The sequence below is a fragment of the Carassius carassius genome, unplaced genomic scaffold, assembly GCF_963082965.1.
Source record: "Carassius carassius unplaced genomic scaffold, fCarCar2.1 SCAFFOLD_65, whole genome shotgun sequence".
Lineage (NCBI taxonomy): Eukaryota > Metazoa > Chordata > Actinopteri > Cypriniformes > Cyprinidae > Carassius > Carassius carassius.
The window spans coordinates 132,501-152,500 of NW_026775106.1; the positions used below are offsets into that span (position 1 = coordinate 132,501).

The 20,000-nt window shown below is 41.1% G+C and overlaps 2 protein-coding genes across 10 annotated transcripts in view; both read left to right on the forward strand.

The window, feature by feature from the left end:
* The window catches only part of LOC132136714 (signal peptide peptidase-like 2A), a 38,135-nt gene that overhangs the window by 9,980 nt on the left and 8,155 nt on the right, over positions 1-20,000 (forward strand). The window contains exons 15-16 of one of the 6 annotated variants that reach the window (XM_059547303.1): positions 1-9; positions 3,098-3,175. The exon at positions 1-9 is cut by the window's left edge and continues 25 nt beyond it. In XM_059547303.1, the coding sequence (XP_059403286.1) occupies positions 1-9; positions 3,098-3,162 (74 nt within the window). In that variant the 3' untranslated portion in view covers positions 3,163-3,175. Of the gene's footprint in view, positions 10-3,097; positions 3,556-20,000 lie in introns of those variants that run through there. The other 5 variants (XM_059547305.1, XM_059547302.1, XM_059547304.1 and 2 more) reach the window with 5 other exon arrangements.
* The window catches only part of LOC132136712 (transient receptor potential cation channel subfamily M member 7-like), a 41,289-nt gene continuing 29,101 nt past the window's right edge, over positions 7,813-20,000 (forward strand). For 2 of the 4 annotated variants that reach the window (XM_059547299.1, XM_059547300.1), the window contains exons 1-2: positions 7,814-8,041; positions 19,894-19,973. In XM_059547299.1, the coding sequence (XP_059403282.1) occupies positions 8,039-8,041; positions 19,894-19,973 (83 nt within the window). In that variant the 5' untranslated portion in view covers positions 7,814-8,038. Of the gene's footprint in view, positions 8,042-19,893; positions 19,974-20,000 lie in introns of all 4 variants that reach the window. The other 2 variants (XM_059547298.1, XM_059547301.1) reach the window with 2 other exon arrangements.

Consider the following 20,000-nt stretch of genomic DNA (forward strand, 5'->3'; position numbering starts at 1 on the left):
TGTTATCAGGTTTGAGCTCTTGTTTTAGTCTTTCCTCCTCCTCCATCACTTCTGCTCAGTGCTGCCCTCTGTCTGTCTGTGTGCATGTGTTCCTGCAGCTTCCTGCTCTAATGCCTCACTTCCTGCAGTGCACGTGTTCACCACACGGTGGCGCTACAGTACACATCTAGATGAGCTGCTTCTGTCTCTCCAGCATGTTTATCTCATTTATTTCAGTTTCTCTCCTGCTAGGAGAGACACACTGTCAAGTGTAGATATAGATACCAATATATCGTTTAAAATGTGTGTGTGTGTGTGTGTGTGTGTGTATACAGGTCCTGGTCATATAATTAGAATATAATCAAAAAGTTGATTTATTTCACTTATTCCATTCAAAAAGTGAAACTTGTATATTATATTAATTCATTACACACAGACTGATATATTTCAAATGTTTATTTCTTTTAATTTTGATGATTATAACGAACAACTAAGGAAAATCCCAAATTCAGTCTCTCAGAAAATTAGGATATTGTGAAAAGGTTCAATATTGAAGACACCTGGTGCCACACTCTCATCAGCTAATTAACTCAAAACACCTGCAAAGCCTTTAAATGGTCTCTCAGTCTAGTTCTGTAGGCTACACAATCATGGGGAAGACTGCTGACTTGACAGTTCTCCAAAAGATGACCATTGACACCTTGCACAAGGAGGGCAAGACACAAAAGGTCATTACTAAAGAGGCTGGCTGTTCACAGAGCTCTGTGTCCAAGCACATTAATAGAGAGGAGAAGGGAAGGAAAAGATGTGGTAGAAACAAGTGTACAAGCAATAGGGATAACGGTACCCTGGAGAGGATTGTGAAACAAAACCCATTCAAAAATGTGGGGAAGATTCACAAAGAGTGGACTGCAGCTGGAGCCAGTGCTTCAAGAACCACTACACACAGACGTATGCAAGACATGGGTTTCAGCTGTCGCACTCCTGGTGTCAAGACACTCTTGAACAACAGACAGCGTCAGAAGCGTCTCGCTTCAGAAAGGACTGGACTGCTGCTGAGTGGACCACAGTTATGTTCTCTGATGGAAGTAAATTTAGCATTTCCTTTAGATATCAGGGTCCCAGAGTCTGGAGGAAGAGAGGAGAGGCACACAATCCACGTTGCTTGAGGTCCAGTGTAAAGTTTCCACAGTCAGTGATGGTTTGGGGTGCCATGTCATCTGCTGGTGTTGGTCCACTGTGTTTTCTGAGGTCAAAGGTCAACACAGCCGTATACCAGGAAGTTTTAGAGCACTTCATGCTTCCTGCTGCTGAACAACTTTATGGAGATGAAGATTTAATTTTCCAACAGGACTTGACACCTGCACACAGTGCCAAAGCTACCAGTACCTGGTTTAAGGACCATGGTATCCCTGTTCTTAATTGGCCAGCAAACTCGCCTGACCGTAACCCCATAGACAATCTGTGTGGTATTGTGAAGAGGAAGATGCGATATGCCAGACCCAACAATGCAGAAGAGCTGAATGCCACTATCAGAGTAACCTGGGCTCTCATAACACCTGAGCAGTGCCACAGACTGATCGACTCCATGCCACGCCGCATTGCTGCAGTCATTCAGGGGAAAGGAGCCACAACTAAGTACTGAGTGCTGCACATGCTCATACTTTACATGTTGGCCAAGATTTCTAAAAATCCTTTCTTTGTCTTAAGTTATATTCAAATTTTCTGAGATACTGAATTTGAGATTTTCCTTAGTTGTCAGTTATAATCATCAAAATTAAAAGAAATAAACATTTGAATATTCAAATATATTCTAATTATATGACCAGCACCTGTGTGTGTGTGTGTGTGTGTATACAGTACAGACCAAAAGTTTGGAATAAATGTTTATTTTAAAGTATATCAAACAGCCACTGTAAGCCTACCATACTTATATGGTATATATGTATAATACCACACACACACACACACACACACACACTTCTGCTCATCAAGCCTGCATTTATTTGATCAAAAATACAGAAAAAACTGTAATATTGTGATATATTATTACAACTTAAAATAATAGTTTTCTATTTAAATATACTTAAAAGAAATAATTTATTCCTGTGATGCAAAGCTGAATTTTCAGCATCATTCCTCCAGCTTCAGTGTCACATGTAACATCAGTCGATCACATGATCATTTAGAAATCATTCTAATATTCTGATTTATTATGAGTGTTGGAAACAGTTCTGCTGTCTAATATATTTGATCAATAAAAGGTTAAAAAGAACTGCATTTATTAAAAAAATAATAATTCTAATAATATATTTTCTAATAATATATTTTCTTTACTATCACTTTTTATCAATTTAACACATCTTTGCTGAATAAAAGTATTGATTTTATTAAAAAAAAGAAAGAAAAATAATTACTGACCAGTAGTGTATATTGTTATTACTAAATATTTATATTTTAAAAACATAGCTTCTTTTTTTTTTACTTTTTATTCATCAAAGTATCCTAAAAAAGTATCACATGTTCTGAAGAAATATTAAGCAGCAGAACTGTTTCCAACTTTGATAATGAATCATCATATTAGAATGATTTCTAAAGGATCATGTGATAATGATCCTAAAAATTCAGCTTTGCATCACAGAAATAAATGATCATTTAAAGTATAATACATTTAAAAACAATTATTTTAAATTGTAATAATATATCACAATATTATATTTTTTTATCTGTATTTTTGATCAAATAAATGCAGGCTTGATGAGCAGAAGAAACTTCTTTCAAAAACATTAAAAATAGTAATGTTTCCAAACTTTTGGTCTGTACTGTATATATATATATATATATATAAGCATTAATATCTATGTATAAATCATGTTTTTTTATTTTGCATACTTGTGGTCTCAATAGTTTATGTAAGTTTTGAATTTTTGCATGAAAGTTATTGATGAATCATGATGCATGAGAATATTGTTCATGAATAAGTCTCATTGTATCAAAACTCAAATTAAAACACATTTACAGATGTTTTATTATGCTGCTGGTAGTACAATCTTTCCTGATGACTCTAGTGTTGTATTTGAGTGTGTTTCAGTGGATGGGAGTGTAGTCTCTGTTCCAGTAACACCTGTCTCTGTCTCTTCAGAAGGAGACGCTGGACGCACCGCTGGACTGAGGAGCTGCTGAGACTCACACTGACACACAGCTGGATCTGATGAGAGTCGTGTGTGTGTGACCGATTACAGCCTCATCATCATCATCATCACACTGGGACACTTTACTAAAACATCAGACTGTCTGAAAATTACTCTATAAGGGGCCTTAACCAGATCAACCTGCTGTTTTTTGTCTTTCGCTTTTTTATGTAATAATTTTTAAATTTTGGGGATATTTGACAAAAACCTGATGAACAGTCTAACTCTCTCTGTAATCTAAATAAATACACATCTGAAAACTGTGTGTTTACACGTCTTCATCTGTCGAGAGCTCAGTGGAACTATAAGACAGTTACACATGTTGTTCATATTAGTATGTGGTGGTTTTTTGACTGTTGCATGTAATCCTGAAATCAGCATATTTCAAAAAGTTCTTTGTTGTGACAAACCAATTTGATCTGTACATTTAACAGAATCAGTCCTCTAACCTCTAACACATGGAGGTATTTTACCAGCTAATAACTCTGAAGAGCTTATAACATAAAGAGTATAACAGCAACAAGAAGACAGAACCAGGTATGTGTGAGCATCCTGTCCTCTGGGGTCACATGTTGTGACATCACATCCTGTTTGTGCGCTCATTTTATGCACAACGTGAACATCTCTTTTTGAAATGTCATATGCAACTAAACTCACACCAGTTGTTTTGTATCTTTAGGTTTGGTGTTTGGATTACAGTGTGAATCAGAACTAAATGTATAACACACACACACACACACACACACACACACACAGCTCGAGATCCACGCGCAGCTGAGCCACAGAGAAACATGGCCACTATGTAGTTTTATGAACGTTACATTGTGTTTTCTTTTTTTTGGTTTGGCAATTCTCCTCTGTCCGTAGAAATACAATAAAGATGTTTTATTGAACTTGCTCTAAATTCATCCCATTTGTTTTGGCCCAGGGCAAAGGAAAGGAGAGCTGAACTGATGATCACTGAATCCTCAAAGAACTGACTTGAGCTGGAAAGGACTCTGTTATTGAATTCTTGCAATCACATTTCCTACTTGACACTGTAAAGCTGCTTTGACACCAGTATTGTATAAAGTGTTATAAAAATAGAAAAAAGAGAAGTGAACAAATGTAGAAACACTTATTGTTAGCTTGAGTGTGTGTGTGTGTGTGTGTGTCAGTTAGTGTGTATTGTATTGACAATAACCATGATATTCAAAGCAGCAATTATCGATATCGTGTACATTTTGTGTGTGATGATATACTGGTATTAGTGATAACCGCAATATTTCAAATGAAGTTCTCTTATGATAACACCACATGTAAATACCCCAGCGCCAGGACCTGGTTGAGCTCCCAGGTGACAGTATTGTGCCTTAACACGGACACTGTCAAGTCAAAGTCACCTTTATTTATATAGCGCTTTAAACAAAATACATTGCGTCAAAGCAACTGAACAACATTCATTAGGAAAAGAGTGTCAATAATGCAAAAATGATAGTTAAAGGCAGTTCATCATTGGATTCAGTGATGTCATCTCTGTTCAGTTAAATAGTGTCTGTGCATTTATTTGCAATCAAGTCAACGATATCGCTGTAGATGAAGTGTCCCAACTAAGCAAGCCAGAGGCGACAGCGGCAAGGAACCGAAACTCCATCGGTGACAGAATGGAGAAAAAAACCTTGGGAGAAACCAGGCTCAGTTGGGGGGCCAGTTCTCCTCTGACCAGACGAAACCAGTAGTTCAATTCCAGGCTGCAGCAAAGTCAGATTGTGCAGAAGAATCATCTGTTTCCTGTGGTCTTGTCCTGGTGCTCCTCTGAGACAAGGTCTTTACAGGGGATCTGTATCTGGGGCTCTAGTTGTCCTGGTCTCCGCTGTCTTTCAGGGATGTAGAGGTCCTTTCTAGGTGCTGATCCACCATCTGGTCTGGATACGTACTGGATCCGGGTGACTGCAGTGACCCTCTGATCTGGACACAGACTGGATCTGGTGGCTACGTTGACCTCGGAACAAGAGAGAAACAGACAAATATTAGCGTAGATGCCATTCTTCTAATGATGTAGCAAGTACATAGGGTGTTATGGGAAGTGTTTCCGGTTCCGGTTTACCTAATTAATGCAGCCTAAAAATCCTTTAACGGATTTGGATATTAAAAGCATATTAGTATGTTATGTGTATGCCAGGTTAAAGAGATGGGTCTTTAATCTAGATTTAAACTGCAAGAGTGTGTCTGCCTCCCGAACAATGTTAGGTAGGTTATTCCAGAGTTTAGGCGCCAAATAGGAAAAGGATCTGCCGCCCGCAGTTGATTTTGATATTCTAGGTATTATCAAATTGCCTGAGTTTTGAGAACGTAGCGGACGTAGAGGATTATAATGTAAAAGGAGCTCATTCAAATACTGAGGTGCTAAACCATTCAGGGCTTTATAAGTAATAAGCAATATTTTAAAATCTATGCGATGCTTGATAGGGAGCCAGTGCAGTGTTGACAGGACCGGGCTAATATGGTCATACTTCCTGGTTCTAGTAAGAACTCTTGCTGCTGCATTTTGGACTAGCTGTAGTTTGTTTACTAAGCGTGCAGAACAACCACCCAATAAAGCATTACAATAATCTAACCTTGAGGTCATAAATGCATGGATTAACATTTCTGCATTTGACATTGAGAGCATAGACCGTAATTTAGATATATTTTTGAGATGGAAAAATGCAGTTTTACAAATGCTAGAAACGTGGCTTTCTAAGGAAAGATTGCGATCAAGTAGCACACCTAGGTTCCTAACTGATGATGAAGAATTGACAGAGCAACCATCAAGTCTTAGACAGTGTTCCAGGTTATCACAAGCAGAGTTTTTAGGTCCTATAATTAACACCTCTGTTTTTTCTGAATTTAGCAGTAAGAAATTACTCGTCATCCAGTTTTTTATATCGACTATGCAATCCATTTTTTGTTTCACCGGGCTGCGAAGAAATATAGAGCTGAGTATCATCAGCATAACAGTGAAAGCTAACACCATGTTTCCTGATGATATCTCCCAAGGGTAACATATAAAGCGTGAAGAGTAGCGGCCCTAGTACTGAGCCTTGAGGTACTCCATACTGCACTTGTGATCGATAGGATACATCTTCATTCACTGCTACGAACTGATGGTGGTCATATAAGTACGATTTAAACCATGCTAATGCACTTCCACTGATGCCAACAAAGTGTTCAAGTCTATGCAAAAGAATGTTGTGGTCAATTGTGTCAAACGCAGCAGATCCAATAAAACTAATAGAGAGATACACCCACGATCAGATGATAAGAGCAGATCATTTGTAACTCTAAGAAGAGCAGTCTCAGTACTATGATACGGTCTAAATCCTGACTGGAAATCCTCACATATACCATTTTTCTCTAAGAAGGAATATAATTGTGTGGATACCACCTTTTCTAGTATCTTGGACAGAAAAGGGAGATTCGAGATTGGTCTATAATTAAAGGAGCTATGTGGAGGTTTTTACTTAAAAAAAAATCTTTAAGATAGAGTTTTCATTTGTACATGTATGAGCCAACCATGATGTAAAAAAAAAGAATGACACCTCGACTGTCCCAGGTTGCCTATATCATCCTGTAGGTTCAATTGTGTGTGGAGGAGTCGGGCCCGAATTGGCGCGAAAATTCACAAAATGTGACGTTATGAGCGTTCTCATGTACTTGGGCTTACAACCGTACGGCACGCCAGCCATTATAGTAAGCAGCGGCAATAGTGTTTTCAAATGGACTCTGCGGATGGAAAGAAGCGACCAGCCTCCAGCACAATTCAGACACCCACGGAAACTCAAAGTAAAAAAAAAAAAAAGAGCGTGCGCACTGAGAACGAGCATGAGACTGACTGCAGTTCCTCTAACGGCCACTGGTGTCAGTAACGGTTAGAAATTTCAGAACCTACGCAATGCTCCTTTAACTAGTTCTTTGGGGTCAAGTTGTGTTTTTTTGATGAGAGGCTTAATAACAGCCAGTTTGAAGGTTTTGGGGACATGTCCTAATGACAATGAGGAATTAATAATAGTCAGAAGAGGATCTATGACTTCTGGAAGCACCTCTTTTAGGAGCTTAGATGGTATAGGGTCTAACATACATGTTGTTGGTTTAGATGATTTAACAAGTTTATACAATTCTTCCTCTCCTATGGTAGAGAATGAGTGGAACTGTTCCTCAGGGGGTCTATAGTGCACTGTCTGATGTGATACTGTAGCTGACGGCTGAATGGTTGCAATTTTATCTCTAATAGTATCGATTTTAGAAGTAAAGTAGTTCATAAAGTCATTACTGCTGTGATGTTGGGAAATGTCAACACTTGTTGAGGCTTTATTTTTCGATGAGAGTGTAAGTGAGAGTGTGTGTGAGTGAAAGTGTGAAGTGTGTGTGAGTGAGAGTATGTGTGTGTGTGTTAAGTGTGAGTGAGTGAGAGTGTGTGAGAGTGTGAGTGAGTCTTAGTCATTGGATTTCTTGTGCTGTGAGGATTAATATTGTTCCGGATGATTATCACCATACTCCTGTACAACTTCTCTCTCTCACACACACACACACACACACACACACACACACACACTTCCAGCAGTGTGTCTGTAGGCTAGCGTGAGACGCGAGGCCGCTCCGCCCCGCGCATGTGACGCGCTGCAGGCTGACTCAGCGGGGGGACGGGCTCAAACCGACTCCGTCACGCCGCGTCAGTCCAGAGTCGCACAATTATGAAAAATCCACCTTCCGCTGGAGCTGCAGCGGACGCACACGACTCCCACCGCCGCCACCGGGCTTTCCTTGCAAGGCTTACCGAGCAGCACGGCGCCGATAGATGGCTAGACGCCCCGGATCAGCGCCTCGAGAGTCTCTGAACGGTGAAGAGAATGGTACGGAACCCTGTCGCTTTCTGTCGTTTGCGTGGCGCGGGCGCCGAGTGCGTGTTTGCTGCATGAGACGGACGCGCTGACAGCTGAGCTCCGCTGAGGCTCAACGCGACGCTTTCTGGCTCGTGGTTCGCCGCTAGCTTTAGCTGCTATGAGTGACGCGTGTGCGCACCGAGCCCCGGTACCGGCGAGGTCTGGCGTCGCGTTCACTCTGCCGTAGTACGCAGATCTCAATGATCGCGCGCGTCCACAGTCAGAGCCTCCGGTGATGGAAATAGTCGCGTTAGCTTAACGTTAGCTGCTCGCGCGCAGTCGCTTTCTCCGCTCACTGACATTAGCGGACTAAACCGCTTCACGCAGAGAGCAGTGATAACATTAATGACAGTTAAATATAACAGAATTCATAAACAGAAGTACGGAGTTGGCGCCGCGCGCGGATGTTGGATGGCGCGAGTTCTGAGGAAATGCCTGCGACGCTTGTGTCACGCGTTGGATTATCGATGTCGCGCTGTTTTTATGTTCAGTAATACTTTGAAAATGTGTTTGTGTTCATGAAAACGTTTTTAAGTTGTAACCCGACGCTCCTCTTCCTCAGCGCATGCTGTCAGTGAGGCGGCGGGAGCGCGCACGGAGCGTCACGTGTCCTCACGTACACGCGCGATTAATCAAGTAACATTAAAGTATAAATAAAGAAAAAGGTCGAATCCAGCGATGGTGAGTGATTAGTATGCAGCTCAAAATAGTGATAATATTACAGTCTTATGTTTTGAAACAGACTTGACCAAAAGTGTTGATGAGCGTCTGTTTGTCCTTTTCATTAGTCAAAATGACTGAAAACTTAATAAAATAGTTCTTTTTTTTTTTTTTCATAGAACAATTTTTGGTCCCCAAAGAAAATTTTTGTGAACCACTCTTAAAAAGAACCATGTTTTCTTGTGTAAAGATGGGATATAACGATTAACCGCAAGCAGGTTGAAAATCGGTTAAAATATGTGACGATTCAAATCGGTTGAGATGCTAAACAAATCACGATTCAGTTAGTGGAAGGAGTTTATATGAATGTGTGTCTGAGGAGAGCTTACTGTCTTTAAAGTTTAGATGGTATTTTTTCTCTGTATGAAGCATATTACAGTTGATAAGTGCAGCGCTGCTTTGTTTACAGCGGTAACCAAGGAAACGCTTTAAGCTCCACCTGCTGGCCGAGAGTGGATCTGCGTCTCGTTCAGCTCGTCTGCTGCTTCTGTTTTATACTGATGTTTTATGTATAGTTTCACAAAACTGAAGTCAGATTAGAGCTGAAACAACGAATCGATTTAATCGATTAAAATCGATTATTAAAATAGTTGTCAACTAATTTAGTCATCGATTCGTTGCTAAATAATTTATTTGCCGTAAGCGGCTTATTTCGTGCATATTTCAAATCTGCGGTGACCAAAGTGTGGCAGTAATGAGCCACCGGAGGATTTACTCAGCCAGTACAACAGGAGAAGTAGCGAATAGCCAATAGCTGGCCTCGTTTTATGTCACGTGCTTCCCGAACAGCGTCTCTGCAGCATTCAGCGTGATGTGGGAGTACTTTATTTTGAGCCTTCAAAAAAGAAGATTAACCTGTAAACTCTGCACTACTGAACTGTTTAAGGGACCGTTCACATATCGCGTCTTTTGCGCGCTCATGTTCGTTATTTCCAATGTAGGCGCGCAGTATGCGCGCTCATAATGGAAGCGACGCGGTCGCGACGCACCCGTTTTTCCAGGCGCGTGCACACCGCATCGAGTTAAAAACATTTCAACTTTTCAGAATGCAGCAAGCGCATCGCGGGTCATGTGACAAGAACTAACCAATCAGCTTCAATCCTTTCCCGTAACAACGTTAAAAGCTCAGCCAAGATGAAGGAACAGCTGATCATAGCTGTATATGGATTCCCATTTTGAAATAAATTTAGTAGCAGAGCTACTGCAATCGATTTTTTGAGCTGCAAATCCATTTATCCTTTGCTGAAATTTCCGCGTCTTCAAGGAGAGAGCGCGTCATGGTTGCTTAGCAAAGGCAGACGCCTCAGGGGCGCTTCTGCACGAGCGCTTTGGAAAGAAGGAGAAAGCGGTGCGCCTAGCGTTTTCCACGCGTTTTTAGGCGCGATATGTGAACGGCCCCTAAGACTTTCATTTGTGCAGATTCTCCAGTACAATGTTGTTTGCAAATGTTTAGTCGTAAAAGCTGATAACATTGCTTTTTAACAGTTAACATTTAAAGCTTTACAAACATGTTCTGTGATCAGTTTGTCGTTTACCAGTTCAAAATTCAGTCGTGCAGCCTAATTATGACTGAATGAGAGAGGTAAATGTTTAAAGATATTTGAAATGCACTTTTTTTTTCTAAGTATTCACTGCTCTTTTTCACACAGCAGGTTTTTTGTGTGTCTTCTGATGGATTTTACTTTAAATTGTGAGTTCCATTCAGGTTTCATGCCATTGGCACTTTATTCGAAGGATTGTTTACAATTTCACAGCAAAAGCTATAAAGCTGTTTCCCAGTAAATAATAAAATACAACGCACTGCAATCTTATTCTGTTTTATCCTTATTCTTCGTGAAAATATGTTCTGAAAGATTCCTTAATAAGCTTTGTTCGGGATGTTAAACTACTTTAGGAGCTCTAAGGACTGCCATGGTGAAAACATTATTTTAAATCTTCTTGTGAAATTTGCTAGAGTATGGGTCAGTGTTCTGATTGCAGAAGAGTTCGACAAAGGATTACTAACACATAATAAAACAACTCCAGGTATATTTGTGATGAGGATATGACAATGCAAAATTATTAAAATCTCTTAAAAATCTATGCTGAATTATAAAGACCCTTTATTAATAATTTACTTTGGGGGAAAAATGGGAAAAACTAAAATATAAGTACATAAACCGATTAATCGATTAATCGTAAAAATAATCGACAGATTAATCGATTATCGAAATAATCGTTAGTTGCAGCCCTAAGTCAGATCATTCTGTTTTTGCTTCAAAATTCGAAATTAATACAATTTAATTTAGATTAAAAACTCATGTTGCATGTATGCAGCATCTTTGTTTGAAACATGATCGAAATGCAGTGGTTGCCTCTCATTTTAAATGGACAGAGGACAAGCAAAGCCTTATTTTTAGTTTATATCAAGATATTTCTTTTATTTGTCACTTATTTATTTGATTAAATCTAATTTTGTTTAAAAAAAAAAAACTAAAATCGTGAATCGAATCGTGAGTTGAGTGCATCGTTGCATCCCTAGTTTACTGTCGTAAAGTGACATTATTCCAGTATTTCATTCTAAGCAGCTCTACATGAGGGTGTTCAGTCTCTCTGATGGTTTGAGGTCTTGTCTCCTGACCTGTGGTTATTCTGGAGGACTGGAACCAGATTTACCTGTTCTACAGGGTTCTTCAGGCCCTAGAGCTGAATTTGTAGTTTAAACGAGTTGAGCTGACCTTAATGACCTCTGTGAGAACACAACGTGAAGGGATGTGTCTCAAGGCTGATTTGTACTGCTCAATGCTCAGTTTTGGAGAATCGTTGGTAAACTGGACTTCAGTATGAAATGTATTTCAATCAGTTAGATTAATTAGTTTGGTGGTTAAGTGAAGTGAAGTGGATGGAGCTGTAGAACGAAGCGTCTCGTAGTCTATATTGTTGTTCTGGAAGCTTTCGGTCTCGCCCTCATGTCAGTCAAACTTTGTTTCTTCACTGGAACACATTTGAGAAATGTTTTGAGTGTTTTATGATCATATATTGACAGTCAGTGCGGTCCAATGTTGCTTGGTTCCTAGTGTTCCTTAAAATATCTTTTTTCATGTTCCACAGAAGAAGAGTCATTGACATCATGAAGAGCAAATGAGTGTGTCACTTACATTTAAATGATTGCATGTATTGTGTACATGCATGTCTTTATATTGTACTTCTATATTAAATACCGTCCTGTGGTTGTGATTACATCTATAATAACACTGTTGACCGAACCACTTCACCAAACCTAACCTGACCTCCAAACCTAACCATGACCATATCCCGTCTCTAATGTGTTTGTGCTATTCAATAAGTGCATTATACCTAACAGTTATTAGTTTTTATGTAAGTACATAGTAGTTAAAGACACCCAATATAACCTGGGACCTTATTCATATATATTTATTTTAATGTTAATGTGTAGTTTTGATGAGATTTCTGATGATTGATCAATAGAGCGACTGGAGGAACCTGTTTGAGGTTAATTGCTCTGTTCTGACCCATCAGTGGAAGAGAGAACGTGTGCTGTTTAGAGATCTCTAGACTCCAGTTTAACCTCAGACTCGTGAACTCTTGATTTTCAGTGTTTTCTTGACTTAATGATTGATCGGTGAATCGACTGTGTGTTCCTTATGTTGATGCGTGTCTGTGGTCTGTGCTTCAATCAGTCAGATATTGTTTGTAGATGATCTCTGATCTGATAGACGTACAGAGACGAATGTGTGAGTGTTTCAGGAAGAATTGTGCAAGATTTGGTCTTCACACAGAAACTTAAGAGAGTCACATGCTCAAGATTACTATAATACCAGAGAGAGAGACAGAGAGAGAGAGTGTGAGAGAGAGAGAGAGTGACAGAGAGAGAGAGAGAGAGAGAGAGAGAGTGTGAGAGAGAGAGAGAGAGAGACAGAGAGAGTGTGAGATGAAGAGAGAGAGAGAGAGAGAGAGAGAGGTGGAGAGAGAGAAAGAGAGAGAGAGAGGTGAAGAGAGAGAGAGTGTGAGATGAAGAGAGAGAGAGAGAGAGTGAGAGAGAGAGAGTGTGAGAGAGAGAGAGAGTGTGAGATGAAGAGAGAGAGAGAGAGAGAGAGAGAGGTGGAGAGAGAGAGAGAGAGAGAGAGAGGTGAAGAGAGAGAGAGTGTGAGATGAAGAGAGAGAGAGAGAGAGAGAGAGAAAGAGAGAGAGAGAGAAAGAGAGAGAGAGAGAAAGAGAGAGAGAGTGACAGAGAGAGAGAGAGAGAGAGAGAGAGAGAGAGAGTGAGAGATGAAGAGAGAGAGAGAGAGAGAGAGAGAGAGAAAGAGACAGAGAGAGAGAGAGTGACAGAGAGAGAGAGAGTGTGAGATGAAGAGAGAGAGAGAGAGAGAGGTGAAGAGAGAGAGAGTGTGAGATGAAGAGAGAGAGAGAGAGAGAGAAAGAGAGAGAGAGAGAAAGAGAGAGAGAGTGACAGAGAGAGAGAGAGAGAGAGAGAGAAAGAGACAGAGAGAGAGAGAGTGACAGAGAGAGAGAGAGTGTGAGATGAAGAGAGAGAGAGAGAGAGAGAGGTGAAGAGAGAGAGAGTGGCACAGAGAGAGAGTGACAGAGAGAAAGAGAGAGAGTGTGAGAGAGAGAGACAGAGAGTGTGAGATGAAGAGAGAGAGAGAGAGAGAGTGACAGAGAGAGTGTGAGAGAGAGAGAGAGAGTGTGAGATGAAGAGAGAGAGAGAGAGAGAGAGTGTGAGATGAAGAGAGAGAGAGAGAGAGGTGGAGAGAGTGACAGAGAGAGTGTGAGAGAGAGAGTGTGAGATGAAGAGAGAGAGAGAGAGAGGTGAAGAGAGAGAGAGTGACAGAGAGAGAGAGAGAAAGAGAGAGGTGGAGAGAGAGAGTGACAGAGAGAGAGAGAGAAAGAGAGAGAGTGTGAGAGAGAGACAGAGAGTGTGAGATGAAGAGAGAGAGAGAGAGTGGCACAGAGAGAGAGAGAGAGATGGAGTGAGAGACGAAGAGAGAGAGAGAGGGAGTGAGAGACGAAGAGAGAGAGAGAGGGAGTGAGAGATGAAGAGAGAGAGATAGGGAGTGAGAGATGAAGAGAGAGAGAGAGTGACTGAGAGAGAGAGAGAGAGAAAGAGAGAGAGTGTGAGAGAGAGAGAGATGGAGTGAGAGATGAAGAGAGAGAGAGAGAGAGGTGAAGAGAGAGAGAGTGACAGAGAGAGAGAGAGTGTGACACAGAGAGAGAGAGAGAGTGAGCTCCGACTGTGTCCTCACTGCACAGAGAGACTCGTAGAGGACGAGCTGCACTTCCTCACACACTGCAGCAAATATGAACACATTAGAGACAACTACTTTACCCAAATAGCTCAAATTCTGCCAGAATTCAGGCAAGCAAGCGACATTGACAAACTCAGTTATATTTTGGGAGAGAAAGAGAAGTGTGTCCAGCTCGCAGCGCAGTATGTGTCCTCCTGTCACATCATGAGGGACAAAAACTAAACTCCTGTACTTAAGCAATGCTCTCTGTAAATATTTACCCAGTATTCACTTTTTTGTTTATTTATTTATTTTGTGTGTTATGTGATTATATATGTACAATATGGACATGAATAGGTTTTTTTTTTACTATTATTATTATTTATTTATTTATTTTATTTTTATTATTATTATTTTTTATCTACATATCTATATATCTGTATAACTTGTTCACTGTTTATTGCTTTGGCAACATTGTGCTGTTTCACAGTCATGCCAATAAAGCTCATTTGAATTGAATTGAATTGAATTGAGAGTATGAGAGACACAGAGAGAGAGAGAGGTGAAGAGAGAGAGAGTGACAGAGAGAGAGAGAGTGTGACACAGAGAGAGAGAGAGAGAGGGGCTGTAATTCTCTCTTACCTCACACAGTTCATCTGAGATTCGACTCAAACACTAATTTACGGTCTGATGGTGTTTTGAATGAATTTGTGGAGAAACTCATTTTAGTCATTATTAGGGCTGTCAACGAATATTCTAAATTCGAATATGTATTCGAATAGTTTAAAAAAAACGAATTTCGAAGGTGAAAATTAATATTCAAATAAAAAAAAATGTGGAAAAAAAGGCCGTCGGTAGTAGAGATGTGGTTGTCTGCTGTGCGAGTGGGCCGCTAGCGCCTGAGGGTTCAGGGACAGGTCACAGCCTCACAGGAGTCACACTGTCTGGCACAGCATCACTGCTGGAAGTTGACGCGTCTTCATGGAAGATGACAGCAAGTGCAGAGCCCAACTCGACCGCAGCAGAGAAAATGAGGTAAAATTGTTGACCCGCGAGATAAAGTTGTATGCAAGCTATTTAAGATACAGTTAACAGTTAGCATACCATTCGACCACTAGCAACATGAGGTCACATCTCAAAAATGTGCACCCAAATGAGCATGGCATAATGTGTGGAACTCCAGCTAAACAGTCACGTCTTGACACTTAACGTTACTTTGCATCGCCAGCCACAAGCTCTTTGTCTGCAGCACGACAAGAGGCCATAACGGATAAAATAATTTCGTTAATTTGTAAGGACATGAGAGCGATCAGTATCGCGGATGGGGCAGGCTTCGGGGAGTTCTGTCAAGCAATGCATCCGAGGTTTGATTATTTATCGTTTCATGTCAAGGAAAAGTTCCATGTTTACCACAGCACAGTTCGCTCGGAGCATTCAATGTCAGTTCTATATGCTGTAAAACTTCAATTAATATTAATAATATTTGTTTCAATCACTGAATGAAGCCTGCTATATTTGGGACAACAGTCGCAACCTTAAATTGCTTGCACAAAAATGTGTTTGTTCATTTAAACCATTATGCGCAGAGAACGTGAGGGTGAGAGAGCGTGAGGTCTGCAGTCTTGGCCATTAGTTGATTTCCTTGTTTTTGTGTAGGTAATACGTTGTCATATATGTTTAAACTTAAATAGACTAACTATACAAGTAGTTATGTCTCTTTGTATTATTTTTGCCTGTTATTGACGTAATGCGCGTCATTGACAACATGCGCTACCAGATGTTCGAATAGTTCGAATATTCGTGTATTTTTTAGAGGGAATATTCGAACGTCAATTTTGAGCAATTTTGACAGCCCTAGTCATTATCATTAATGGAGTAAACGGTTTTATTTAGATTCTAGCTCAATCACACACATCCCTCTCTCTCTCTCTCTCTGTTTGTGTGTGTGTGTGTGTGTGTGTGAGACTGACTGGTGTGTTTGTAAAGGCGAGTGTTTTGACAAATTCGATACGGTTTAAAGTTATATCAGACACACACACTCTCTCTCTGTCTCTCTCTCTCACACACACACACACACACTCTCTCTCTGTCTCTCTCTCTCACACACACACACACACACACACACACACTCTCTCTCTCACCTCACTCTCTCTCTCCCTCTCTCTCTCTCTCTCTCTCTGCCCCGCTGCTCTCTCTCTCTCTCTCTCTCTCTCTCTCTGCCCCGCTGCTCACTCTCTCTGCCCCTCTCTCTCTCTCTCTCTCTCTCTGCCCCGCTGCTCACTCTCTCCCTCTCTCTCTCTCTCTCTCTCTCTCTGCCCCGCTGCTCACTCTCTCCTTCTCTCTCTCTCTCTCTCTCTCTCTGCCCCGCTGCTCACTCTCTCTGCCCCTCTCTCTCTCTCTCTCTCTCTCTCTGCCCCGCTGCTCACTCTCTCCCTCTCTCTCTCTCTCTCTCTCTCTCTGCCCCGCTGCTCACTCTCTCCCTCTCTCTCTCTCTCTCTCTCTCTCTGCCCCGCTGCTCACTCTCTCTCTCTCTCTCTCCCTCTCTCTCTCTCTCTGCCCCGCTGCTCTCTCTCTCTCTCTCCCTCTCTCTCTCTCTCTCTCTCTCTCTGCCCCGCTGCTCACTCTCTCCCTCTCTCTCTCTCTCTCTCTCTCTGCCCCGCTGCTCACTCTCTCCCTCTCTCTCTCTCTCTCTCTCTCTGCCCCGCTGCTCACTCTCTCCCTCTCTCTCTCTCTGCCCCGCTGCTCACTCTCTCCCTCTCTCTCTCTCTCTCTCTCTCTCTCTCTCTCTGCCCCGCTGCTCACTCTCTCCCTCTCTCTCTCTCTGCCCCGCTGCTCACTCTCTCCCTCTCTCTCTCTCTGCCCCGCTGCTCACTCTCTCTCTCTCTCTCTCTCTCTCTGCCCCGCTGCTCACTCTCTCCCTCTCTCTCTCTCTGCCCCGCTGCTCACTCTCTCCCTCTCTCTCTCTCTCTCTCTCTCTGCCCCGCTGCTCACTCTCTCCCTCTCTCTCTCTCTGCCCCGCTGCTCTCTCTCTGCCTCTCTCTCTCTCTGCCCCGCTGCTCACTCTCTCCCTCTCTCTCTCTCTGCCCCGCTGCTCTCTCTCTCTCTCTCTCTCTCTCTCTCTCTCTCTCTGCCCCGCTGCTCACTCTCTCTGCCCCTCTCTCTCTCTCTCTCTCTCTCTCTCTCTCTGCCCCGCTGCTCACTCTCTCCCTCTCTCTCTCTCTCTCTCTCTCTCTGCCCCGCTGCTCACTCTCTCCCTCTCTCTCTCTCTGCCCCGCTGCTCTCTCTCTCTCTCTCTCTCTCTCTGTAATAAGCTTGTTCTCGGTCAGAAACATTCATCAGCTCCGTCTCGTCCTCCTGCTGATGAACTGTGCTGAGAAACACCGTCTAGCTCGTCTCTCTCAGCGTCTGGTGATGTTTCTGTACTCGCTGCTGCGGCAGAAGGATGAAGATGAGGATGAAGAGGTAGATGGACACCATCTCAGTCTGTGTTTATGGCTTTCAGTGTTTCTGTTGAAAGTGTGTGTGTGATCCGCTCGTGTTCGCAGGACTGCTGGGAGCTCAGGCGGGGAGCAGAAAGGAACTCTGGGAAATTTAATTAAAAATCCCTGGTGTTAAATCCATCGGACTGCTGCTCGAGCTCCGTTTTAAAGGAACGGTTCACACAGAAATCATCATTTTCTTGACCTCACGTCGTTCCAAACCTGTGTGACTGACTTTTTTTGGTAGAAAACAAAGAAGATATTTTGAGAAATGTGTCGGTGCATAACGGAAGTCAATGGGGTCCAATGTTCTTTGGTTTCCAACAGAAGAAAGGGAGAGTAAATGATGACGGTGTTCATTTTTGGATGAACTATTGCTTTAATTAGAGAAGAATAATGTGGTAATAGACACTGTGCTGATGCACGTCTGATGAAGATCTTGCATGCAGAGTTTCTCAGAATCAAGCTCAGTTTTATGTGATTTCCAGATCTCTGTGTCTGTAACCTCGTCTCCTGTGCTCCGTGTGCTCAGGTTTATATCAGTCCAGTGTTTCAGGACGAGGAGTCTCTAGTCACTGAGTTTGATGAAGTTCCTGCCTGTAAATCCCACCTGTGGCTGTTTTATAATGCTGGTGTCTCTGGGTGGGTCTTGAGATCAGATCTATGGTAGTAATTTAGTTTTTGTGTCTCTATGGTCATTATGGTAAACCTCATGATTAGTCCGGATGTAAACGGTAGTTTAGCAGATTCGCTGGAGGAGCCACAGTCAATCGTTTCACAACACGCTTTCAAACGAGGACAAAAAGAGGGCAAGCTTCCTGATTGTAAGCATAAATTAAATTTGCATGCACGAGAAGATTTGTAAAGGTGTAAAACGCATTTCAAGCACAAAAAAACCATTTGCAGCATTTTACTGTTTTACGTAAGTGTAAACAATCAAAAGCAACAGTTTAAAGAACAGCTGAATGACTTGTGTACGAAGGGCAAAAAAGTTCCAGAAATAATTTGAATTAATTAATAGATAAATGTATTTATTTCATCTACTGTGCCTCAATATATGAATACAAGAACACATAAACATAATCTCTTAAACTGCCCCGAGAGTCACTTCATGAACATTTTACTGTTTCATTTGAGGAAAACTATGGTCAGAGATCATATACACACACAAACTCAAAGGTCCTCACAGCAACCCGTCAAAATAAAAGTTTGGTTTAACTTGAAGAAATTGTGACTGGATTATATTACTGTAATGAGAATTCTACTACTACTGCTAAAATTATTATTAAAACATTATTTTAAAAGAATATTTACTAGAAAAAAAATATTTACCTAAAAAGACACAACAAAGTAAAAACAAATAATAAAAAATAATGTAAATAATGTAAAAAAAGGTTTTTTTTTAAATAAAAAAAATCAGTTTATAACCCTTAAAATGGAATCCAGAAATTAATGGAAAACACAATGTGTAAAAAAATTACATTTACATTTACAAAATTACAACTACATTTGAGAAAAAAACAAACAAAAAAGAAACCTAACCCTAGTGCCCTAAATATTAAATAAATAATTCATAGGGCGATAAAAGTATAATTTTTGTTAAATGTTTAATAAATTGCTGTTAAAATGTGTATGTTTCATGATTTAACTTAATTAGACTTGTTTTTTGATTAATAAAGTTTCATTCATAACGGAGTCTAGAAAACTCAAACAGAAAACAATGGAATCCAGAAAAATAGAATTTGAGAAAAAATAAAACGTATTTCATAAGGCCCTACATTTCACTCTCCAGCCGGTGCTCTGTAATTGTGTTGGACCTGTCAAGTTCAATATGAACACACTTTAGTTTGATTTTAAGGCCATTTTTGTTCCCTTTACGCAGTGTCCTTGAGTTTTGATATAAAATCTGTGTTTAGACTGTAATGATGTAGTTTGTCTTTTCAGTGGCCCATTTCACACCAAACACGAGCCACGCGTTTGATTCAGCACACGTATGAACAGAGATCAACATGTTTTAATGTCAGCATGAAATGGAAATTCATCCTATCTGCGTCTTAATGAGCCATTTCATCTCTGGGTAGTTATTTATTCATTTTTTTATGTAGTCCTTGTAATGTGTAATCCAGTGAGACGACAGACGTCTCTCTTGTGACAGATGTAGGACTTCTCCACTCATTTAGTCCAGTTAAACTCCACCCCTGCCTTACAATCAAGGCCCGCCTCCATTTGAGAGCCACGCCCACATCTCAACACACAATCAACATCTGGTGCATCGAGCCGAGTCCCACCCTATGTTCCTCGCTCCAGTAATCTATTGCGCTCAGACACACATAAACGTAATGTTTTCAGTGTGAAATGTTAGTCAGTTCTTCATCCTGATTGTGTTTGTCTCCTGCAGTCCCAGAAGTCCTGGATCGAACACACTTTCACCAGGAGGGAATGTGTCTATATTCTGCCCGTGTCGAAGGACCCTCACAGGTACATCATGCACTTCATGTTGTTATA